At 46.3% G+C, this 25,660-nt stretch overlaps 1 protein-coding gene across 1 annotated transcript in view; it reads right to left on the bottom strand.

Moving 5' to 3' along the window:
- The window catches only part of SLIT1 (slit guidance ligand 1), a 133,787-nt gene that overhangs the window by 17,221 nt on the left and 90,906 nt on the right, over positions 1 to 25,660 (bottom strand). Inside the window, exons 5-20 of the mRNA XM_063132549.1 lie at positions 20,800 to 20,871; positions 20,393 to 20,464; positions 18,675 to 18,746; positions 17,956 to 18,119; positions 16,764 to 16,911; positions 16,033 to 16,104; positions 12,517 to 12,588; positions 11,367 to 11,438; positions 9,846 to 9,989; positions 9,248 to 9,411; positions 7,311 to 7,334; positions 6,118 to 6,262; positions 4,103 to 4,177; positions 3,493 to 3,636; positions 3,211 to 3,354; positions 1,426 to 1,592 (exon numbers count right to left, since the gene is read on the bottom strand). Of these exons, the coding sequence (XP_062988619.1) occupies positions 1,426 to 1,592; positions 3,211 to 3,354; positions 3,493 to 3,636; positions 4,103 to 4,177; positions 6,118 to 6,262; positions 7,311 to 7,334; positions 9,248 to 9,411; positions 9,846 to 9,989; positions 11,367 to 11,438; positions 12,517 to 12,588; positions 16,033 to 16,104; positions 16,764 to 16,911; positions 17,956 to 18,119; positions 18,675 to 18,746; positions 20,393 to 20,464; positions 20,800 to 20,871 (1,751 nt within the window). The remainder of the gene's footprint in view (positions 1 to 1,425; positions 1,593 to 3,210; positions 3,355 to 3,492; positions 3,637 to 4,102; positions 4,178 to 6,117; positions 6,263 to 7,310; positions 7,335 to 9,247; positions 9,412 to 9,845; positions 9,990 to 11,366; positions 11,439 to 12,516; positions 12,589 to 16,032; positions 16,105 to 16,763; positions 16,912 to 17,955; positions 18,120 to 18,674; positions 18,747 to 20,392; positions 20,465 to 20,799; positions 20,872 to 25,660) is intronic.

Here is a 25,660-nt window from a genome sequence, read left to right as displayed (position 1 = left end):
AGATGTGCAAATCCTGATGACGATATTAGTCTAGCTCTCTCCAGGAGAAGCTGGCCCTATATTACCATATATTCCCACGTCTTTGAAGGCACCAGCAGCAATTAGAGCTGAGAATATTAATCAACTGGTGTGATTAATTCATTGCAAATAAAGTATGAAGTGCTTAATTGGAAAGGGTGTGAAAGGTCCTTTTGAAATCGGTGTCCTCCCTATTGATTTACACAAGGGTCTCAATCCATAGAAAGATACTGAAAAAGCTGAGCAGCTGTTAATTTATTTCCCCTATCCTCCACACACATCCATATCAGAAGCTATTTGGATCAGGGCCAACGGCTTAATATGGTTTGCCAAACTGAACATTTATTTATTTATTAATTATTATTACATGATTCGTCTATTTAGCAAAGTGACACTATGTTAAATATCTCCAAAATATTTCCCGTGTCAAGGTACTGTATTTATTTAGGCTGAGTGGTTAAATAGCTGATTAAATTGCCTTGCTTTTAACCAATTAATCAACTTGAGGGGGGGGGAACCACCCTTGAAACCAGCTGACAGCTCTAACAGCAGCCCATTATGTAATTAGGGGCTAGGCACATCCCTGGCAGGGTTTTGTGAGCCGTCCAGAGAGCTTTGGCTATTGGGCGGTATAGAAATGCAATATATAAATAAATAAATACATAAATACATAGTGCTGTGTTGCAGCTCGTTTCTAGCTTGAAGCTGCAAAACACTACCAGCACAGCAAGGCATGCCCATGTTATTGCTCCTGAGGTAGCCAAGATCCATGCTGACAAAGTATAGATGGTCATTCCAATTCAGGGGCCAGCAAGGGCAGCAGAAAACTGCACCAGCCGCACCCACTGCGGCTCTCACAACTTTTCAGAATCGAGTGTGCCCAGAGGATTCTGACGTGGATAAGGCATGTGAACCCCACACATAGCGTTTCCTCAGTGGGCGCAGTCTTCCTTGCCTTCCACAGCTTCCTGTTGTGCTCCCCCCTCCCTCGACGTCAGCTGAATTGCTCTTGCAAAACTTGAGGGTCTAGGCAGTGGCTCTGTACCTCTGCAGCCTGGGCTAACGGATATTTGGCATGCTAAAAGGTAATACATGACATTCCCCTGCTCTGCTGAACTCCAATGCTCCACATGTGGGTGCAGCCCTCTATTATTTTAAATTTACACTGCAATGGTGTTGAGGGGAAAAAGAGGTAAAGAAGTGAATTGGAAGCTTTATGGATAAATAGGGATTTGAACCTTGTTTAAACACAACACCCTGCCACACTGTACCGCACTGGGCTGCTAGCAGAAATGCAGAAATTGCATATGGAAGATGCATCAGCTAAACAAGCAAAGGCTCCGTTTCTATCATTGCTCCCTCCCCATCTCCTCGCTGTTACCCAGACTCCGAGCGCCTGTGAGTTACCTTCCTCACACCTGAAGTCGGGGAAGGCAACATCCTGCAGTGGGATTTGGCGCAGGAAGTCTGGATTATGGCAGCGTGGGTTCCCGGTCACAATCTTCCTCTTGCGAAGCCAGTCGCCCAGCCAGGCCAGACGGCAATTGCAGTTGAAGGGATTAGCCAGTAGGTTCCTGGGCGGGAGGGTTACAGTAGGGGGATAAGTAACCTCAACTGACATGGGACAATCCTACAGGGTGTCAAGTTAAAAGGGCTACCAGGCAGGTAAGGCTCAACTTCCTTCCCCTCTCCAAGACTCAGACCCTTCTATAACATGCAACAGACCCACAACTCAAGTCTACCTTTGCGAACATATGAAGCTGACTGACACCGGTCCACCTACCCCACTACTGTTCACAGTAGCCTTTCCCTATCTTGGGTCCCCAGATTTTGTTGGACTTCAACTCCCATCATCACCAGCCAGCATGCCCAGAGATCAAGGATTATGGAAATTGTAGTCCCAACAACATCTGGGAACCCAGATATTGGGAAAGGTTGGCAGCTCTTCAAGGTTTCAGGAACAGGCCACAAAGCATGGCCACCAATGTGGGTGCCTTAAAAAGGGATTAGACAAATTCATGGAGAACAACGATATCAATGCCTACTAGCCATGGTGGCTGTAGATTGCCTTCAATATCAGAAGCAGTTGCTGGGGAACATGAGTGGGAAGGTGCTATTGTGCTCATGTCCTGCTTATGTGCTTCCCATTGGGGCATCTGGTTAGCCAATGTGGGGAAATAGGATCCCTGACTAGATAGACTTTTGGTCTGATTCAATATGGATCTTCTTACATCCTTATGTTTTCCCCAGCACTACTACACAAGAGCATCTTTTAGCTTTAGAGATTAAAGATGGAATCAGGGACCTTCTGCAGTGAACATGAGTGCTCTATGACTGAGCTATGGATCCTCGCTAAAGAGCTGGAGTAGCACAGTGGCTGGCATTGTGAGTCCTCCTTAAAATCTCACCTCAGCCTTAAACTCACTAAGTAGCCTTAGGCAAGCTGCTTTTCCCTCAGACTCAGTGTCCCCTTTCATCTGTACTGTGAGGACAATAATACTGGCAAGACATACAGGGATGTTGTAAGGATTACTGAGATAATGTATGTGATGTAATGTAATTACCATTTGTATATATTTTATTGACTTTTAATATAAACTGCAGTTATGTATGTTTTGTTAAAAAAAATAAGGGGGTGTATAAATGAAATGGTAGTAGTTTATCAGGATCCCATTTTAAGATATCAAAAATAAATACGAAGTTCTACAACTGTGGAGTTACAGCCAAGGGACACAACTGGGGATAAATGCAACCATTCTCTCTGAATTAGAGTTTCAGGGTATCCAGGGATAGCTTGGCAAGCTGCCATTTAAAATTTCCCACAATGCCCCTGAAGTAGTGTTGTTCTAGGAGATTGTGGGAAATTTTAATGTTGCTCACACACACACACACACCCCGGGGGCACCATTTTAATTCCTGACAGTCCTAGTATTGTGTATGCTATATTGGGGGCATTGTGGGAAATTTTAAATGGTCGCTCACAAGGTACTGACGCTGGACCTGAAACTCTCTACCAATTCTGGAACTGCTCCTGCCTGGGACCAGTTCATGATGCCAGGAAAAGAAAGGGTGCTTTGCTTGAACAGGTAAAACATGAAGTCTAGGAGGGAAAGGGGCATTATCATCCTGATACCCCCAAGGGAGGAAAGACTGTGCATATGCTGGTTCTAGTTAAAACTTCCCCCAACTCACAGAGTGGACAGTGACTGCAACGTGTCAAAAGCGCCGGGTGAAATAGTGCTGATCTGATTGTCATAGAGTGAGAGAAGGCGCACGTTGCGCAGCCCTGTGAAACTGTCATTGTGGATGCAGTTGATGCGGTTGTTCCTCAGCATCCTGGGGAGAAGAGAGAGCATGGGAAGAAGCCTTTTCTACAACCTGGGGGTGGGTGGGGGCTATCAGCATTCTCCACAAATACTGATAACCCGCCAATGTTGTTCTCTCTACCCCACCCCACAATCAGGGACAACTTACAGTGTCCGAAGCCCATCAAGGCCCCTGAACATGGCACTGCGCACCGATTCCAGCTGGTTAGCTGTTAAGTGTAACTCGCTGACTGAAGATGCCCCCTCAAAGGCCCCATCCTCAATCTCTGACACCTTGTTGTTGCTCAGGTTTCTGGGAAGGAAACGAGCAGGAAGTCAGACACAGAATATAGGAGCAGGAAGAGAGGTTTTCCATCCCATTTCACAGCCTACAGGAAGTTCCTTGCTCCAACAGAGACAAATTGAGAATAGTTGTGGTGATGGTGGTGGTTCCAACATTTCCAAGTTATTTATTTAGTTCTCCTTAATTCTTCTGTGAACCATCCCTGTACCCACCTTGAAAGTTTCCTGTGCTTTTAGTCTTGAACCTGCGACTTCAAGCAAGATACACCCTTTTTTATAGTTTCTGCTTCAGAGATTCTAAACATGCTTCTGTCTGCCTTATACATAAGAAACACCTGATTCTTTTTTGGAATGATGATGATGATGGTGGACTATAAGCCATATTGATATTGCTGTCTCCTTGCCCCACATCTTGTATAGGAGATGGTCTTCAAAGCATCTCCTCTGCTACTAGAATCTCCCACCCACATACTCACATTTTTTTTAAATGTGGGAGCTTCTTGAAGATGCCTGTGGCCTCCAGCACTGTGATCTCATTATTGTTCAGGCGCCTGCAAGATAAAGAAAGAAAGATAAACATACAAACCTGAGAGTGAAAAAAGAAGGGGCCAAACCCACTTGAACTACACTTTGGATAATAAAACATTCCTGTTTTTCTACACATAGATCATCTCAGAGGAAGAAACAATTAACATCTGAAGTGGCACAGTGGAAGCCTGTGGGGTCTAGAAGGTGACCCAGAGCTATAGGAATGTCTGCTAGAAGAATCAGGGGTAGAGGGACTACGAGAGTGGGGAGGCCATGGCTCAGTGGTAGAGCATATATTTTCCACGCAGAAGGTCCCAAGTTCAATCTCCAGCATCTCCTTGGAAACATGCCTGCCTAAAACCCTAGAGAGCTGCTGCCAGGCAGGATTGAGAACCAATGGCCTCACTTGTTATAAAACAGTTTCCTGTGTTCCTATGTAGTATTTATACTTAGTTCTGCCCCTGAGGCAAAGTTGCCCCAATGTTATTGTGAGATTTCTTACAAGAGGAGCCATGAGGCAAGCTCTTCTCTGTAATTCCCTGTTGCAATAGAATTTTCAACTTATGTAAAGCTACAAGGCCAGGGCTGGCGCTACCATTAGACCAACTAGGCAGCCACCTAGGGTGCAGACCTCAGAGGGGCGCAGTACTGACCTTTAAGGATCACAGTTTTATAACAATTAACTGTTTTAAGAAAAAAAAATAAAAGGAAAATATAATAGTTCAGAAATTCTTCTTGAACAGCTGAATTGAAGTTGGCATTTCGGGGGGGGGTGTCTGCAGATCGCCTTGCCTAGGGCGCAAAATAGTCTGGCAATAGCCTTGTACAAGGCCCTTAATCCAGTTCAAAAATGTGTGTGGGGGGTGTCCCCTCTTAAATTAGGAAAAGGCCGAATAAAGTCAAAAGAAGCCCTCCAAAAACAGTTCTGATTTCTTCGTCTGAGGAATCCATTCCTCTGGGTATCCAGGAGATCTGAAATAACTGCCACTGTGCCTTCTTCAAAGGGCTCTCCCCCTGCCTATATGTTACCTGATGTTGACCTGGAAAGAGGACAGCTGTTCCTCCTCAGTTCCTCTGCAGAGCTGCTGGACTGTAGAAGAAGGAGGAACCAGGCAAGAGCTTATGGTAGCTCTACTCTAAATCATCACTCCTGCCCAGACCTGAGGAAAAGGCAGGGCGGGGCAGCCTTTGCTTTTGACCTCCAGCTCCAAGCCCTGCTAGCCTGGAGGAAAAGCAGGACATGAGGAGAAATAGGTGTGTCACAGCTGTCCTGGTTTTCAAGGCAGTGCCAGCAGGAACAAGCAACACCATCTGCCTGGCCCTGGGGAGGAAGCAGAGTGGGGAATAGAGAGGCCAACAGAAAGTGGATAGGCGGCAGCTGTAAAAGCCCTGGCATTCAAAAGGCACTGCCCCGAACTAAAATGGCCTTTGAGCAGCTTCCTTGTCTTGGCCCTGAGGAAAAGGTGGGGATAGGAAGCTCCCAGGAGTGCTGCAAACAACCTTCTCCCCTCTTGCCCACAATGGCAGAGTGGGAGGGGCAAGTGGGAGGAAACGGGAGGGGGGAACAGCAATTAGTTGCTTGTTAGTCTCTGTAGCACTCAAAAAGAAACTGTGCTTCCCTGTTGCTAGGCAAGGCTGGTCTGGAGCGATCCAGAGACCCTCAGCAGGAGGAGCCAATCAGCAAGAGGCCCCTGCCTCTTTACTCCATGGGAGAGCCAATCCTGAAAGGTGGAGAATGCCCCCTCCTCTGCCTCTACCTGAGGACAAAGCCTGAAGAGATGCTATTGATTTGGGACATCCACACCCCTAAAGTAGCAGCATCTCATATCACCAATTGTGTAAATAAGCCACAAGGAAGGCAAAGGAGGAGAGAAACTGGGTTTTTAATAGGAAGGAAGGAAACAAAACAAGGCAGAGTCTAAGGTCAAGGCAAGACTTAAGACAGAGTAAGTCCAAGCCTTACAGTTCAGCTGTGGCCTGAGGGAGGCGCTCTGGGATCTTCGTCAGTTTCAGGTTGGAACACTCCACCACATTGGCTTCGCAGCGGCACTTGGGTGGGCAGATTATGTCACTGTGGCATTCACTATTCAACTGGTAATCCTCTGTACCTGCCAGGAAGAGAGAGCAGACCAGTGAGACTCTATGTACATTGGTAGGTGTGTGTGTGTGTATGTATGGAGTGTTGGGGGGCGGGAATTGTCTGGAAAGTGGGAAAGGGCAATTATGTTTTCCTTTTCTTTTTTACTCCCTTTCTGAAACCTCCCTCTATAGCATGTGGAGGAGGGTTTTTAATCTCATGGCAAGCATCATCCCCACCTCTAATACCCATCACTAGGACAATGTAAGCCATTAGGGGCTCAAGTAAGCCAATTCCCTGTCCTCCATTTCCCTCTTTTCCTCCCACTGAAACCTTCAACTTTCTGTGACTGAACATCCCTAAATATTCCCTAGGTCCTTGTTGGGCTACTTGGGTTAAAAATGATTTGCTTTTAGTTTACAAACGAATGTACTTCTACATACCTCAGGAGTCCACTAAGTATGGGAACACACAGAGATTTGGCGATTCTAGTTTGAGCCTGTACAAGGACATAATGAGCTGGTTTACACATTACGACAGCCAGCTGTAGCTTAATTTACCTATGGGGGCTGTTGCATCATGCCAAATGCCCACGGGTGCCATTTTTTCATGGCGCCCACAGGTACCCAACTTGCCCGTGGCTTGTTGTGTTGTGTGAACCCAGGCAACAGGGTTCGCACAATATGATAACCCATGGTTTGTTTTAAACCTAAAGCAAGCCATGGGTTATTTGAGGATTGTCTAACCCTCAAAAACTCCCTGCCACCTGGGTTTGCATGGCAGATGCCATGCAAAATGGCACCCCAGGCACCCAGCATAAGGTGACAACCCCCATGGATAAATTAAGCCACGGTGGGCAGTCATGTCATGCGAACCAGGTCAATGCCTGAAACCATTCTGTAGAAGGAGCTCAAGCCAGCCAAATCCCTTCCCTCCATTTCCCCTGCTGGATTTAATGCAAGCCATTCCAGTTCAAAATAATGGGCAATCCTTGAACTTCATCCTGCCAGCAGAGGACGAAAACTATTAACAGGATGACGCAACTAACATCACCTGCACTCTAAGGTTTGCTTCCTTACCTGGAATGAAATACTGCTCCTTGGCTGTGAACAGAAATGTGCAAAGAGTGTTAACCAAAATACAACAAACATAAGATATGAAAGATCTTATGTTTGAAACATAAGATACTGCAATGCATGAAACGGAGAGAGACCATTTCTGAAACTCCAAGTAGATATGCTTAAAAGCAACAGCATGTATATAAATTCCAGATTTAGCCATACTTAGAGCAGACCCTTTGAAAACAATGGGACTTAAGTTAGTCATGATTAACTTAAGCCCTACTGATTTCTATGGGTCTATCCTAAGTATGACTAAGGGCCTTGCTAGACCTACCTTAGAATCCGGTCTTCAGGCACGGCGAGCCTGTGCTACAATTAGCACGGGCCATTGCGCCTATCCAGATGTCAGACGCGAGGGGAAAGGAAAGCCCCGTCGTGTCGCCCATTTTTAAAAAATCTTAAAGGGGCCATGTGTGCAGGAGCGCACCAACGAAAAGGTAAGTGGTTTTTTTTAAAAAAATAAAGGGTTCCCAGCTTCCCCCTGCCCCCGATTCCCCCCCACAATGTCTGATGCCCTCCTGCTTGCCAGTCCGCCCCCCCGCTCACCTGCTCTCCTCACCTGCTTGCTCACCTCGCCCGCTTGCTCACCTGCTCACCAGGTCCGATGCTCCCTCCACCCCCCCTGGCCACGATCTCCCCACCCTGTCTCCACTCTTCCCCTCCCATCTCTCCTGCTGGGTCCACTCTTTCCCCCCTGGCCCCCATCTCTCCCCCCCTCACGATTCCCTCTCCCCTGGCCCGACGGGTACAGTGCTCTATGCGCGGCTTCTCCCGGCTACTTGCAAGTAAGCGAGCAGCCAGGAAAAGCCACGTAACCTGCTAGACTTTCTGCAGCCCCGTTCTCAGCCTGGGGCTGCAGAAAAACCGGCCCAAAAGTGGTGCCGAGGGAGGGTTTAGCCCGGCCTGACCCCGGGATCCCCTGTGAGTCATCTGCAAGCACAGCAGGGAGCCCGGGTCTCGCACTGGGCTAAACCCTCATCTAGGAAGGCCCTAAATTGGATCATCTATCCCTTTAAAGTGTATATCTGAAGAAAACAGGTATATTCTCTATCATCCATCACAGTGTGCAGATATTTTCTGGCATGAGTATTAATTTAAAAAATATAGGATATGGCAAGTTTTTATACGTATTTCAGTTTTGAAATGCTAAAAGGCCAATTTTGTGGCTTTATCAAAGTCCTTTCCTCCTGAGCTGCCTTCACTCTTCCAGTGCAGAATGCCTTATTGCAGGGTGGCAACTGTAGGAATTCCACCCCTCCTCAGCCCACACACAGCCTCACAAACCCCCCACACACCCATAGGCCACGGTCCACAGAACACCACATGGTCTAGGGGATGTCCCCCCACAAGGTAAACAAAAAACCAACCACCAGCAGCTTGCTGACAAAATTTAGTGGAAAACCACTCCATGGTGCTTCAGAGCACTACAAAGGTTAAATTTAGTTTGTTTCATGTAAACAAGCTAAATTTGGTCCTTTTGGTGCTGCATAGACACTACAGACACCATTTTATTTTGTTAAAAAAAATGTGGTGGGAGGTACATGCACCTCATGACTGCCAGCTGTCTATCCCTGCCTTATTGTTTATACATATCTTGATTCCTTCTAGAAACCTGGGCACAAGGCAACTTGAAACCTGGGCACAAGGCAACTTGAAATGAGAGGAAAAAATTGGGCTTAATTTATGGCTGGAGAACAGTCATTGCTGGTTTGGTAAGAAAAAGATAAATTTGAGGACTGGGAGTCATTTCTACAATATCTCCTCCTAGATTTCATGTTCTAAAGACAGAATCTTTGAATAACTGTGCAGGTAAGTTCAAGGGGGCACCCAATCTCTCTGCACTATCCTGAACGCCGAATCTAGAAGCAGTCTTATAGCAGAAAGGTAGTGCATACGGGAGCAGCGGAATTTCTTGCTCTTGATCTGTCCAATGCGCTTGTTGGCCAGGCGGCGGGGACTGGCACAGCGAGCACCGCTTGTCTCGATAGGATTGGCACGCAAGAAGTCTGCCAGCCACTTCAGGTTGCAGTCACAGATAAAGGGGTTCTGGGCCAGATGGCTGTAGTGAGGGAGAAACAGGAACAATTGAGCACATCCACTCAGGAATCTGAGGGCTGCTCTGGTGGGCTGATATCAGAGCAACCTTAAACCTAGCTGCTGCGATGGTGCTTCTAGCAAGCACAACGCCAAATGCTCTTTAAGGCATCAAGAAACAAAGTGGTCCATTTCCTTGTGACCTCACTTGGACCCTGCCAATAGCCTCAGCCAGTCTCCACCCTCTAAGACACACTGTTTTCCCGCTGGGATAACATGGCTGCAAAACCATGACCCTGCAAGGCTTCTTGCTCTCTTCCCTCTGGCAATCTCCTGTCTTTCCCCCAAAATCTTGCCTGCCTTCCCGTTGGGACCCCAGCACTCAAAGGGCATCTCCCTACCTTCCTCCCACAGAACCCTGTCCTCATTGGACACATCTTCAGAGAAGCCAGCACTCACAGGGTCTGGATGGCACGCAAGGTGGCAAAGGTGCCCTTGGCCAGGGTCTGGATCTTGTTGTCGTAGAGCGAGAGCAGCGACAGGTTTTGCAGATCAGCAAAGGCATCTGCCCGGATGCAGTTAATCTTGTTGGCGTTCAGGAGCCTGGAATGAGAGGAGCACAGCACACCGGAACAGTGTGTGTGTGTGTGTGTGTAGCTGGTGGTAATGGTGGTAGTGGATATTACACAAATATATTCTTGGTCATCACTTGCAACAGGAAATTCCATAGATTTTATTTTTATTTAATTTATTTTAAATTAAATATGTATATACCACACCTTCTTCCCCCTCAAAAGGATTTCAAGGCACTGTACATAAAATGACCTAAAGACAATAAAAACAACCTAAACTCTAAACATCAAACAATAAAATCAAGAGGCATAAAATGATATCAACCAGCTAAAAAGACACTAGTTTGAATTTTAAAATGTAACATTTGGAAATTTTGTTTTAAAATGCCTGTGCAAATAAAAAGGTTTTCACCCGATGCCACAAAAAGGGCATTCCAAAGTCAGGGTGCTACCACAGAGAAGGCCCCTTGTTTTGTAGATGATAAACGTATTTCTCTTATAGAAGGAGTACAGAGAAGGGACTCCTCTGATGATAAGGCACAGGAGGGCTGACAAAGAACGAGGTGGTACTTCAAATATTTGGGCCCAAATCCATTAGGACTTTACAGGTAAACACCAGCACCTTGAATTGGGCTCAGTAGAAAATAGGCAGCAAAGGTAACCAGTGCAAAAGCAAGGAAAACCCCGTGGGGAAGTAAAAAAAGCCAAAGGCAAGGGTAGCAGCTTTCTGTAGACAACTTTACGAATTCTATAACAGCCCTGAGGAAGAACGCAGTTGCATTCGAAACGCGTAGGCACCTTGGCACTGTAAATAAACTTTTGCAAATATTTGTTTTTGAAGATTGCTTGGTTCTACCCTTGCCTTTGGCTTTTTTTACTCAGCCAAGGTAACCATTACAGAACTGATGTAAAATGGCTTCTCTATTGGCAATCCAGCCAGAATTCCTACCCAGCTACCACCCAAGAAGTTGCTAGACCAGACCAAGTAACACAACAGAGAACAATTATGTCCACAAGGAATGATGATACTATTTAAGACAGATAGGAAGGTATTCATATGGGATGATGTAAATGGAAAGGGAGAAAGGTGGTGGAGGCTAAAGCTGGAGAGGATATGGTAGCTACAGATGGAATTGTGGAGTAGAAAAGCATGTGGGAAGTGAAGTTATGTGGAATATGGAGACAGAGGAAGAAAAGACTTGTTGAGTACGAGGAGAAACTGAAGGTTCCAGAAAAGAGGTGGAAGAGCCGTGTTACTGGTACTGAAGTTTGTATATGGTTGTGCTAAAGGTATCTAGGAGTCAAATGTGTGGTCTGGGGCCTCTCTGAAATCTAGATCAAAGTAGCTACACTACCACTAGCCCCCTACCTTCTCGGCCTTGTAGCTATCCCTCTCATTCATACTTACAGTAGTTGCAGCGCATACAGGCCCCCGAATACCCCTTTGGGTAGCTCTGTGATCTTGTTCCCATACAAGACTCTGGAAAAGAAACAAAACCAGTTCTTGGATTAGTAGCAATGATTAGCCCAGATGACCCATCAGTGTCTTGGGGAAAAGGTGGCCTTAAAGAACTAGACCCAACTAGACACAGGGTGCTTCCAGATGAAGTTTTTACTGTGCAATTGCATTGCCTCATAATCCAGAAGACAACATCTTCAATTGGTAGCCCTTCCATGTTTTCCTTACTAGAAAAAAAAATCCAGTTAAGCAAGGAAAGATGGAAGAGCTGCACAATGTCTTCTGAGTGTTAGCGCTAAGAGCCGTCCTGCTGGAAGCACCCATATCCGCCAGTATTAGCATAGCACAACTTTCCCCAACCTGGTGTCCTCCAGAAGGGTCAGACTATAATGCCCATTATTGCCCATGCTGTCTGGGGATGATGGGAGTTGAAGTGTGACCTATTCAGAAGGCACCATAAGAGGATGTGATTGTGAGGTAACAGCTGGCTCATAGTGCCATGGTCAGGGATCTGGATTCAAATGCGATTTATGGTTCCACTAAGACCCAATCCATATATGCCAACTGCCATATGAAGCTGCTTGAAACACGGCTGAGTAGGTGTGGTTTCACGTCTGTGCCAAGTGGCTCCCTACGTGGTTACAACAATTTCCAATTGTTCCATTGCAACCCCCACACACCCTGATTAAAAAAAAAATGAAATTTCAGTACTGTGAATGGAATCACCACTTCACATTATGCTATGCCTACAAAGTCGCATTTCAAGGGACAACCACAACTCAGATTGCAGTTAGGAACTGAGCCAAATGAACTCACAGGGGAAGCAGATCAGGAAAATAAATTGCTAAGATTATTAGCAACAACTGGGAATTGGAGAGGCCAAGCAAAATATTGGCCAAGGGGAGTGTTGGGATTGGCATATTCTGGGAACTAGTAGGCATTTGCAGCTGGCATAGCAAGGACACTGCAAAAAGCCACTGGTAAAGCTACATGTGTGCAGGCTGTGAAAGAAAAACATTCTCATGCTGCATGAAAGTGGTGTTTCACATCCCCAAGTAGGCCAGTGTACTCCACACGTGCTCTCAGTGCAGCTACTCACAGGGAGTTGAGTGAGCGCAGACCTTGAAAGGCATCAGGGGCAATCTCCGAGATCTGGTTGTTGCTCAGGTCTCTGAAAGGCATAGACAAAGTCAGGACTTACACACGTGTAGACATTTGCAAACCGTGAGCACAGGCTCATTCCTGCTCACCTTGCATTCTGCACAGAGCATAATTAGTTCCACTCTTACTCCATCCCAGGACTGTTGTGGATTGACATGTAGCAAATCCAGCTCCTTGCTTCCTAGGGAAGCCCTTGCAATACAGCACTTGCTGATTAAGCCCCTCCCCTCTGCTTTCTTCACAGGGCATCACACATGGACATAAGGATCACAAGAAACTGCCTCATACCATCTCAAGACTATTTGTCCATCTAGTCCAGTACTGTCTTCTCCGACCAGTAACAGTTCCCCAAACTCTTAAGCAATGGTCTTCTCTGCTATCTCATCCTGGGGCAGACAACCTGATGCTCTCAGATGTTTTGGACTACAACCCCCATAAGCCCCAATCAGCATGGCCAATGTAAGGGGTCATGGGAGTTATAGTCCAAAACATCCAGAAGGCATCAGGTTGCCTACCCCTGCTCTGCCACTGAGCTATGATCCTTCCTACCCTTGGGTTGGATCCAGGCTCTGTCTACCTACTGCTTACGGAAGGTGCTTCTGCCTGATCTTGGAGGATCTCCTGCATCTCCACTACACCATAGCTCATCCCATTCAGCAGGGTCCCCTGAACCTCTGTATAGCATTTTCAGGAGACTAGAGAAACGGCCATGGGGAGGAGGGTGTGGGGAAGTCTTTTTCCACCAGTCCAAGTTGTATACATCTAAATCCAGATTCAACCCCTTGTCTTCATGCATGTCTTTCTTATGCATGTCTAATCCAAAGGACTGTGACATTGGGAGTGACAACGCTGAAGAGAACCGTAGTAAAGGGAACATAGTATCTTAGCTTAAGAGATGCAGTAAAAATGGGGTAAAATATCAGTTTCTTGAGACCTCCAATCTATAGAGGAAGGAAATCCTAAATATCACTTTGACAATCTCGTAACAAGGAATGGTTCTGCAGGGATGGCCACTCACTCGCGGTGGGCTGACAGTGCCCTTGCTGCTAGTTCCCAAGAAACAGAAGCAAAGCTAGCAACAGCACAAAAGGTGTCTATTTGCCACTTGCAGCTGCAAACCCCTGAAGTATGGGTGAACGTAAACAACATTTTCCAAGATGATTACGAACAGCAGAGCAACCATTTGGGAACCTAGGAAATGGAAGGAATGTCCCACTGAATCAATTATTATTATTATTATTATTTGCATTTCTATACCGCCCAACAGCCGAAGTTCCCTGGGCGGTTCACAAAAACTAATTATCCCAGGCATGGGGAACCTCTGGCCATGACCCTAATCTGGCCTGTAGAGGTTCAGCACCTGGCCTCTGGGGGCTTGGGCTCCCTCCCTTCCCTACCCAAGCTCCACCCCGAGAAGAGGAATCCCTGCTGTTATCCCGTGCACTCCTCCACTTGGTGCTACAGCTGGGGAGGCATCATTATGTGTGGGCTTTCCTCAGCTGGAGCACACATAATTCACTGAAACTGGGTACAGATGATACCAGGGAGCTGATGTGGCCCTACTCTGTGATATCATGTAGCCTGCAGGGGGGAGTGAGTAATCAAGTCCCTCATCCCCAAAAGGATTTGACACCCCTGCTCTATCCCATTCCTTCCCCCTTCCTTTCCTTGTGCAACCTATATTTGTCCTCACATGACTCTCCTGAGACAGGAAGGTGGACTTACCCTTCTTATTTAGGGCCAAAAGAAGTCTTAGCTGACACAAGCCCAAATACACTATGGTTGGGAACGAAGTTTGCTTTCCTGTTCATGAGGTGAAGCATGAATGGAGGAAAACTTAAGGTCTCAGAAACCTGACCCTGCTACTCAGTCTACCCTCTAACCACCCCCACGCACCACCACCCCATCTGAATAATCAACGGACCACAGGGTTGAAAAGAGAATCCACTGAGTAGGATCACTTTTTAAAAAATAAAAAATAACATTTTTTTTTAAAAAAAGCCTTGATTTGGGATCTATCCTCCCATTAATTAATTAATCAATTATCCTTTAAAACGGCCTAATAACCAATGTTAAATAATTTGTACTGTGTGTTTATAGTGCTGGAGTGTAGCATTTTCTTTTTCTTTTCTTTTTTAAAAAAGACATATGTAATTTATTATTCCTCACATGAATGGTTTCTGTATTAATATTTATTTTTATATTTGCAAATAAAAATAAAAATAAAAGGGGAGTAGACAAATTCATGAGAGATAAGGCTATCAACAACTACTAGCAGGGCTGGCCCTACCATGAAGCAGCCTGATGCAGGCCCATCAGGTGGCAGAATATTGGAAGAGCGGCAAATTCCTCTCCCCTTCCAAGGGCCCACCGCTTCTTGGTCCAGGCAGCTGCTGGCAGGAACAAGAAGTGGCCGCTCGCTTACACGCCTCCCACCCTGCTTGCCTCCCACCCACCCAGACTGCTGGGCACCAAGCTGGCTGCACAGCCTAGTCGCACCCACTGTTTCTTGGTCCCACCATTTCTTGGTCCAGCCAGCTGTGTGCAGGTGGCGGGAAGAACCAAAAAGTGGCTGCTCACTTGCACACACCCACACCACTCACCTCCCACCCAACTGGACTGCTTGGGCAGCCAGCTGGCTGCTCCCACTTGCCACGCTCACCATTTCTTGGTCCTGCCAGCCGTGTGCAGGTCACTGGCAGGACCAAGAAGCGGCCACTCACACACACACGCCTCCCACCCACCCAGACTGCTTGGGCAGCCCACTGGCCACACCCACCGCTTCTTGGTCTCGCTGCTTCTTGTTCCAGCCGCTGGCCAAGCAGGTCACCAGCAGGACCAAGAAGCAGCCAGCCACTCACTCGTTTCCTCACTCTCTTGTGCAGCTAAAGTCTCACAAGACTTCTGGGATGAAGTTGGACGAAGTTTTGCAAGACTTCTGGGATGAGATATGAGACTCTCTCACGCCTTGTCTCAGAAGTCTAGCGATACTTAAGAATTCCAGGAGAGGGAGGGGGCGTGCACATGTGTGCCAAAAAGGCAAATAAGTGGGTGGATGCTGCCAAGCAGATCAGGTGGGAGGGTTGGCAGTAGTGGTGGGTGCTCACTTCGGGCAGCAACCTGCCTTGGGCCAGGGCTGGCTACTAGTCATGATGGCTATACATTATCTCCAGTATCAGAGGCAGTAAGCCTCTGAATTCCAGTTGCTGGGGAACATGATGATGCTATTGCAGGCATGTTCTGCTTGACAGTTTCCCATTGGGACATCCGGTTGGCTACTGCGGAAACAGAATCATGGACTAGATGGGCCTTTGTTCTGATCCAGCCTGGTTCTAATGTTGGAGAAAAGGTGTTCAGAAAGTCAGAGAAGCATAAGGTAGGTCAGGAAGATTAGAGATGGAACTGAGGAAGGCAGCTGGACAAGCTGGATGTGATCTGTAATGAAGACACTCACATCCGACGTAGCTTCTTGTATGATGAAAAGGCTCCAGGGGGGATAGACTTTATGCCATTCAGTTCCAAACGTCTGCAGGATAAACAGCAACAGAAAGAAAATCAACTTGGGCACACCCATAGGAACAAATGAAATGCCATCTCTTCCAGCAGGGATGCTTCTCAGAGCAGGCAGGAATATCTGCACGAGAGAAGGGGAACAGCTTGTATCCCTGAAGGGTTCACTTTGCCCCATTTCCATGTGAGTTAAACTAGCACATGGCTGGTCCTTGAATTTCTCAACCCAATTTGCAAATAAATTAAGGACCTTTAGTTGCTAAATGTGTGGTCCTTTGGCACTGGAAGTCTAAGTCCACCCCAAGCTATGAGACGTGGGTCAAACAAATGCTAACAGAAGCAGCCTTAGAACGGCCAGAGAGGCAAGTTGGGAAAATTCAACAGTGTTTGTGATGAATTCTCGGAGTTGTACATGGATTAGATGCCACTGGGACCATACCAGGGAGGGATGTTAATTGTGCAAATTGTAGCTGTAACTCAGGAGCGTCTGGTATGATGTAAGTTTTTGATACATATAGATTTCTTCTTTTTTATGTGCTTTGTTATTTGAGTATCTCGTGGGAGGTGAATGACTGGGGAGTTAGAGGGAGAGGGGAAATAACTAACTGAAGCAATACCAGCTGGCGGAGATCCAAGTCACACCACCCCCTCCCTACCCACCATGTTCCGACTCACATCTCAGTCATGGTCTCAGGCAAGTTGGCAGGGATGGCTGTCAGCCCCTTGCCACGACAATCCACAATGCCATTGCTGCAGGTGCACATGGCAGGGCAGGAACCTGATGAAAAACTGCAGATTTGGGCCCTGGCAGCATCATCCTGGCCTGCAAAGAAGACGGAGAATGCAGAAGCTTAGGGAATCCTCTTTGTATTGGGCCTGTCTCCCTCCTTGGCACTGCAGAGCGTCACTGGCTCTGGCTACCTGCTCTTTGCTTGTGGAACATTTTAATCTGGGGATGTATAAGTTGGCCTATGGTTGGGTTTATGATCATGCCTTCCAACAGGGAATCACAGCCTAAATACAGTTTAGGCCTGTTTCAGAGTCTGGATTCTATGCTTTGACAAAACAGTATAGTGCTTACTCCACTCTTTGCCCCCTGCCCATGCTCACAAGATGGAGGCTAGGCCAGGAACCTGTCTAGGCATAACACAGATCTGGAGTGTGTTCTTTCTTCAGGGCAGTTAGAAGAGCATCCAGGCCAGTGGCACTGCTTCCTCTCAGCTTCCCTCACTTTAGTCCCACCAGGTTTTTAAATCTGGGAATAAATGCACACCTGCAGACTCAAGAGCTAGCAGAACAGAATTGCTACAGAGGTCAATAGTTCATGTCATTAAAGACAAGGAACAGCTGGCACAAGTCAAGGCAAGGAGAGTGAATGTACAGGGTGAAATAAGGAAGAAAGGGGCACATGGACCCTTCAATGCAGTTGAGGAGGACAATGGTGCAAAGAGAGCACATGGGACGACAAGATCAAGGGTGAATCTTTCAAGACAGCAGTTCCCTGTGCCCCCAATTTGAGAGACTGCCAGAAACACAAAAAGCAGGACAAAGGGAGACCCTTCAAAGAAGTCGGTAATTTGTGCAGGATGGAGCTGCCGTTCCTGCTGCGCAGTCATGCAGCAACCACTGCCTGCACAGAGGCACAGGAGGTGTTGAGATCAATATGTTATGGTAAGAGGGTGTGGGTCTCCTATGGCAGGTTGGACTACGAAACCTTTGGTCCCAGTGCTGATATGCCTTGAATCTGAAGTCAGAAAGAGTCTCTTTCTAGTGCTTTTTTGGGTGTGAAAAGCAAGGTCGGGAGGGACACCCGATCCCCGTTGCCCTCACATGAAAAGCTACCTGGTAACTTGCTGATGTCACTGACCTGCACAGCTGAATTCGTTCTTCTGGATCTCTGCAACGTTGAGGCCACGAAGGGCAGCAGGACCGGCACACTGCGTGAAGAGCCCAATGGTGGGGCGTTGGCGCAGCCACTGGGAAAGCCAGCCCAAATGGCAATCGCAGAATAGGTGATTGGAGTGCAAGCGGCTGTAGAGAGAAGGTCAGGGAGGGAAGAAAGAGAAACACATCCGCTGCTGTCTTCCCACAGCTCGATTTTGACTCTCCAATCTTGTGAAGCCAGAATAGGATGCATCTAGTGAGCTTCAGTGGAAATATGGAAACATTTCCTGGGACATGCAGCACTAGGCATGGGCCTTGATACTCTTCATTTCATGGACTGGATTGCAATCACCTAGATTCTAGCCCACATTGCTAATGCCACCACCTCTCCCACGTACCTTGTCATATAAGGAACCAATGACTTCATGAGCCACATTGTGGTTCCTTTTACCTTTGGAGGGGATCTTCCCACATCTCCATCGGCCCCAAATACATGGGATCCCAGCATGATGCTCAACATTACCTACTGTGAGTACATTAGTGCTAAGAAGGCAGGACTGCAGCACCTAAATGTGGCACTAAGAGTTGCCAACAGAATCCTTTGTATGACCTGACAGCTCCTAGCTCATCATGCCCCCCGAAAAACCCAATCCACTATCTTCTACCCCACCCCACATTTGGGCTGCTTCCTCATGTGCTCACAAGGTGCGCAGTTTGGGCATATGGTTGAAGCTGGAGATGGGGATGGTGCTGATGTTGTTGTTGTTCAATGTCCTGCAGAAAGGAGAAAGAGGAATAGAATCAGTGCATGTCTGTGATATGCTTGTTGTCCTTTCATCTGGCTGCGTGTGCAGCATACGCACAAACACATGCCACCCAAAAGTGGGATGGGACACCTTCTTAGATTGACAGCACACTTTACTTACTCACAAAATCACTTTCAGCTTGGGGTAGGAAAGCGAAGGAACATATTTCATCTGCACAAGTTCTACCATATCCCTAGAATAGGGGGATCTGAGAAAGGCAGAGAGACAGATGGATCTTAGAGCATCTCTCTGGCTGGAAAACCTACACTATCCTTCCCCAACCTGGTGACTTCCAGATGCTTTAGACTACAACTCTCAGTATTCCTGACCATTGGCCATGCTGACTGGAGCTGATAGGAGTGGAAGTCCAAAACATCTGGGGGGCACCAAGTTGGAGAGGGTTGGCCTATTCTGTCTGATAGGCTTTTGGGCCAGCCTCTCAAGGAATGCCTGCATGCCACTTTCATTATAAAGGCTTCTTCTGACCCCCCCTCTCCTCAAGGTTGGGAGCAAGGGCCTGAACACATCAGTGGGCCCAGGACCAATCTCCAGTATTTGGAAGAGGAGACGCCCTGCACTCTGGGGTGCCACTTGACTTTTAAAAAAATCCACCCAGAAGTAACATTAATTATTTTATTTCTACCACCTGGACTTTTTAAAGCCTCTGCAGTTGCCATCCTATGCACACTTATAAGGGAATAAGCCCCCGTGAACATAGTAGGGCCTATGCAGAGGCTTGCAGAAAGTTAGTAGGGTCTATGCATAGGATCCATATATAGGGTTGCACAAATTTAGATAATGGACAATTTAAAACTATATATAAACCATAATTTTGCGGCTATATATCTGAGAATAGTACTAATCTGAATACAAATGAGAAATGGCCTTCTAGGGAGATGGAACATTTAGCAGGAGCCTATATGCTACCTGCATGGATGGGAATTCTCAAGGCACATACTTTCAGTAAAGAAGTTATCCTTCTCTAATGTGGCATGGTGCCCACAAATAAACAGTAAGCAGGCTTTGGCTGTTGAAGATGACAAGGCCACTGCCACCTGCACCAGTAGCTCGTAATACCAGAGTGAGAAAAATGGGTGAGTATGTGGGGGAGATGACTCTTTGACTACATTATTGCACACTGGTTGTTTCTGCAGAGATAACCTCCAGCCCCCACCATGTCTCTGGAATTTTATTTATTTGTTTTATTTACAATATTTATATATCACTCCCCATTCAAAATTTTGAAGAGGTGGACAAAATAAATTAGAATAAAAACAGAATAAAAACACATTAAAAGTACATTTAAAAGAAACAAAGTGCAAAATAAGCTGCAGCTGGCCATTAAGGGAAGGCTTCCTGGAACAACAATTTATTTATTTATTTATTTATTTATTTATTTATTAAACTTATATACCGCTCCCAGAGCCAGGGCTCTCTGGGCGGTTTACAACAATGTTTTCAGAAGGTGCCAGAAGGAATGCAAAGTTGGCACCTGCCTGACCTCCAGAGGCAGGGAATTCCATAGGAGAGGGGCCACCACAATTCCACAGTCAACCTTCTCTACACACCCAGAAGGTAGGTGCATTCACAGGTTTCTTTCCCAGCGACACTTACAAAACTTCCAGGCCACGAAGAGCACGAAAAGCCCCTTCCTCAATGCAGCTGATGTGGTTCTTATCCAGTTGCCTGTGTGACAAAAGAGAAGCTTAATCTACCTATTCTGACTTCAGTTCAGGCAAACCCATAACTAGGATGCTCAACACAGAGACTGATCTGGATGCACTGAAGGAGAAGTGAAGGAGGGCAAGAGGACTGAAGGTCAAGAGTTATTAGGAACGTTAGAGAATTGCAAGAGCCAAGGGAGGAGGGAAGTATATGATCTGGGGTGGAAGAATGTCCACAGAGCAGTGGCATCATATCTGAGGGATCTGATACCACTGCTCTTATCCTACTAACGTTAGCTGTAGTGGAAGGATTTATGTGGGATCTATCTGTACGTGGTGCTAGGCCATATCACTCACAGGTTCTTGAGGTCAGTAGCTCCACGAAATGCCTTCCTGGGCACAGCCTGAAGGAGGTTCTCACTCAGGTCCCTGCAGATGACAAATTTGAGAGAAAAATTGGTCAGCGAAAAGACAGACAAAAAGGGTGCAAGGTGGTGGGACACCAGAGGACTGGTGGAGGTCCCTGCATCTCCCAGAGGATTTGAAAGGGACGGAGGGGGAAAGGAGTGGACGGTTGTCATGATCTTGTCTTTCCCATCCTTGAGAACTCAATAATAGAAATACTGACTGCTTAATATTGATAGTGACACTTGGCAACTCTATCCATGGGTCCTACAGGGCCCGACTGGAAGATTAAAGAACACAGTGGTGGTGGTTTCAATTACTTTACTGCCATATCCTTTGCTGCCATGTCCTACCTTTCCTGCAATGTTTAGCTCCATAGCTGATAGGCAAGCAAGAAGCCTTCACTGCATTTTTTTTGTATCACAAGACTAACACACAGCACACACAGCATGCTCCACAGCTTGCACGTCTTCTTTAAAATACCAAACGAAGTCTAAGAGCAGGGGAAAAGTAAGACTTTTTGCACCACTGTTCAATCCTAGCCAGAAGGGGGCAGCAGAGGCTTTTTCATTGTTGACTCTGATGTCACCTGTTCATCCTACTATCTTGTCCTCTCACCCAGGACCTTTGAGGCAGAACAGCGAATGTTCAGTCTTAACTCATAATATTGGGTGGAATTGGGCAGGTCCTGTTCCCCCCACTACATTTTCAGCTAACCACCAACCTCCCTTGCTAAGTGGCATCATTAAAAAGCCTCCATCACTTATAATATGTGTCCATTCACACATTAACTGGATTAATGTGTCATTCCAGGAGGTTGCTGTTCAGCATCTTCAATAGAGCTCTGTTCCTCTCAAAGTACTCATCTCAGAAGCATCTTCCTTCAGCTGCTCTCTCCCCCAGGATTCCACTGCTGCTTTCAAAAAGGCAATATTCTCTCTGCCTCCTTCTTTGTCCTACTCTGAGATGATGCACAAGTCAGTGTCTAATACTACCAGCAGCATTCTAAAATAACAACAAACCAGATACCGGGAAGCCAAAACAAATAAACAAAGGCTCAATGGGGTCACTACCCTGTCAGGAAACCTGGACTGACCTAGTGGGATTCATTCTCTGTTCCTCTCTCACACTGCGGTATTCATGCCCATGGGTGAGAGCCACTTTTTTCTGTTTAGAACGTAAGAGGAGCCATGCTAGATCAGATCAAGGGTCCATCTAATCCAGCACTCTGTTTACACAGTGGCCAACCAACTATTGACCAGGGACCCAAAAGCAGGACATGGTGCAACAGCACCCTCCCAGCCATGTTCTCCAGCAACTGGTGCACACAGGCTTACTGCCTCCTATACTGGGGGTTGCACTTAGCCATCAGGGCTAGTAGCCATTGATAGCCTTCTCCTCCAGGAATTTATCCAACCCCCTTTTGAAGCCATCCAAATGGAGGTAATCAATCAGGGGCTGAAGCCAGTGTTGGACAAGATCAGAGCCAACCTTATTTATCTCTCTTTCTGCCATCCTTTTCTCTGATTGTCTCTCTTCCTGGCTGCCCCTTTCCTTTCTTTTGTTCCCTACCCAGTTGGCTGCTGGAGAAGAGACAGATTGCATCTTGCCAGAGGTCTAAACTGATCACAGCATCAAGGGCAGATAGGGTTGGGCAGCTGCCGAGGGCCTCACTGCAGCATGGGGCCCGCTGACAAATGCCTGCTGGACTTACGCCTTTCCATCACCTTTGCAGCCTGCTTGTTCACCTGCCTATCCTTCTGGCCCAGACAATGGACATGGTGAGGAGGAGCAGTGGATGCCACTGCTTTCTTACTCACTGGATCTCTGCGTGTCAAGCAAGCAAATGATACCAATGATGAGAGAGTGAGTGAGGAGCAACAGCAGCTGGTGACAATGACAGTGAAAAGGTAGACTCACTGAAGGAGGGGGCCCAAGGTGTCTAGATCAACTGATCACTTGCCATTTGAAATTAGGCCATGATATTAGGTCGAGGGCCATAGGTTGCCCACCACTGTTCGAACCAGAAGAACTACACAAAACAACTAAACACTTTGCTCCCAATAATGTGCCTCTGTTTTCTTTCTTTTTTTGACAAAACTGCTTTGCTCCATAATCCTGAGTGTTTTGTTTGCATCTCACAACTCTAATTGTTTTGTTACAGAAACAGGGCTGAATTGTTCTCTCTTCTTCCCCCAGACCAAGAATAAAACGAATAATTCTCAATCAGTCAACTGTACAGTATTTGCTGACATCAGCCTACTTAGCAGTTTTAAAGGAAACCCAAGGCAGAACGCAAAACCTAAGGGGTATACCAGGAATAATAACTCTGGCTAAAGAAGGCTGTACTTCTCTTGCCCCCTTAAACACCAAGGCTGTCAAACTTCTCTGAAACACCCTCTCCTAGTAACTATGTAACTATCTAATTTTATAAAGACCAGTGACATTTTAAGGCTGAAAAGAAGTGCAAGGCAAAACTCATCCAAGGACAACATCTAGGAGTACTTGAGCAACAATAGCACATTTATTTAGAAAACAGAATTTTGGACATAGAAAATAAAAGAATGCAAATGCATGCAAGTTAAACATTACTCTTTGATTTAGCTATTGAGAAGGCATGACGCCCAAACACAAAACCTGGTTACCATTGTATAGGTAGGAGAGATCACCCACTGAGCTCAATGGGGACAAAGTAGTGGGGTGAGATAGCAATTTGCAGTAGTGAAACAACCTTTCCCCCCTCAAAGCAGAGGTTCTTCCGCAGCTGAGGAGAGGGGCTGCACTTCTGCAACTCCTCTCCCCAGCTGCTTTTCTCATTGATGCAGGAAATGAAAGCCCAGAACCGCAGACTGGCAAAATGTAGCTGGGGAAAGGAAGTTGCATGGAAAAAGCAGCAGGAGGAGCTGGGGAACAACTCCTCCCACCTCTTGCTTCTCTGCTGCAAATTGCCCTGTCGCCCTGCCACTTTGCCTGGGCTCCGAGATCTGGTCTGCTGGTGAATGTGTCATTCTGTTCTCTATCAAGAAATCTAGAAAAAAAGTGAAGTCTGCTTCTTACATCATGGCTACTATCGACTCAGTGAGGAAAATTACATTATTCAACACACATCCTGTAAAACAGAAAGAAAAGGCGATGGGACAGAATGAACAGGGGGATTCCATAAAAAATAGAAACTTTAAAGCACATCAGTATTTTAATCCCAGCAAGGTGTGGGCATCAATACTTCACTGCATTGATGCTTCAGTACTTCAGTTCAATCCCAGCAAGGTGTGGACATCAGGAAGTACAGATCAGAATTATAAGCCATTGACACACACACACACACACACACACACACACACACACACACACACACACACACACTAATTTAGGGTCTTTCAATTCAGGAAGGAACATGGGCAGGTATGGAAATGACTTTGAAGTAGAGGGACTTCATACAAGAAGCATACATTTCCAGAAGGTAAATATGTGTTCATATTTTGTTTTAATACAAGGGTGTGAAACCACTTCCAGCCCGAGGACCAAATTCCATTTTGGAGAAGATTTTGGAGGCCATATTCTAGTAATGGGTGGGTCCAAATTTATTTAATTATAATTAATTTCAGGACACTTTTAAAATACCAGCATATTAGCTTTAAGCTCTTACTGCCATTAACTAAGCATTGGGAGAGGCATTTCAACGTTTTAGAATGCGGGGGGGGGGAACTGCATAAAAGCTGGAAAACAACCCAAAATTAGTGGTCAGGAAGGGCTCATGGGAAGGCCAGACTGGCAATGCTCCTTTAGCAATACAAGTGTAGCTCTAGTTCCCAGCTTTTAAAGTGCAGTCCTCACTATTATTTTTCCAAATTTCTACCATCACTGTCATCATCTTTGCGGTAATTATGGCGAATAGACTATTAACAGCTGCTTGTTAATACCAACCTCATTGCTTACACATCTGCCCTAAGGAAAACCATGTTTCTAGGCACACATAGGGTTAAATCATCCTACTTGAAGTCCCCCTAGTGCAATGGGTCTGTCTCCCTTTCTCCTCTGCCCTGCAACCCTCCGCAATGCCCTAAACTTTTCTTCAGAGAGTTTCCCACCTCTCTGGTGAAGATGGTGAGTGTGTGCGGGGGAGATTACCCCTTCCAGGTTCTGCTGATAGAAGAGATTCTGTTACTGGAATGACACCACTGTATCGAACCCATAGTGAGCTACTGTATTTCCCATTAGTTGCTGCGATATAAGGCATCTTATCCATCTTAAGTAGGATTACTCTGGGCCTACTTCAAAAGCAGATCCACTCACCACATTCACACATTCCTATACAACATCCACTAGAAATGTTTGGCATGAGCCACTTAAAAATCCAAAGCAAGCGCTCAAAGAAATGGGGAGCAAACACTACTCTTATAAAGGAGGATGTCATCACATCATGCCAATTGGGGAGCCTTCTGATATTTTATCAAAAAAACTGCCGGCACAACAACACCCTTGTGAAAATGTCAACACACAACTAACTTTCCAATCAAAATAGAGGTTAGAGGCTTCTCAACATTTTGTGGCGTTGTGAAAACCATACACGTTTCAAAATTAGCAACACCTCATTCATCCTTGGGAATCAAAATCTCAAATTTTGGTATAGATGCTATCAGGATTTTCAAATCTTTCTATAACATTTTTGCTGAAAATTGTTAGGTTGGTATTGACCAGCTTGTCTCAGCCACTGATTCGGATGCTCACTTTTATTCACTTTTTGATATTTTCTTCTCCATTGCTAGGCCTTTCCATCTCTCCTTAGTCAAGAGGACTGACAAATTGCTGTATA

This window comes from Elgaria multicarinata, chromosome 8, assembly GCF_023053635.1.
Source record: "Elgaria multicarinata webbii isolate HBS135686 ecotype San Diego chromosome 8, rElgMul1.1.pri, whole genome shotgun sequence".
Lineage (NCBI taxonomy): Eukaryota > Metazoa > Chordata > Lepidosauria > Squamata > Anguidae > Elgaria > Elgaria multicarinata.
This window is presented reverse-complemented; position numbering and strand designations above follow the sequence as displayed.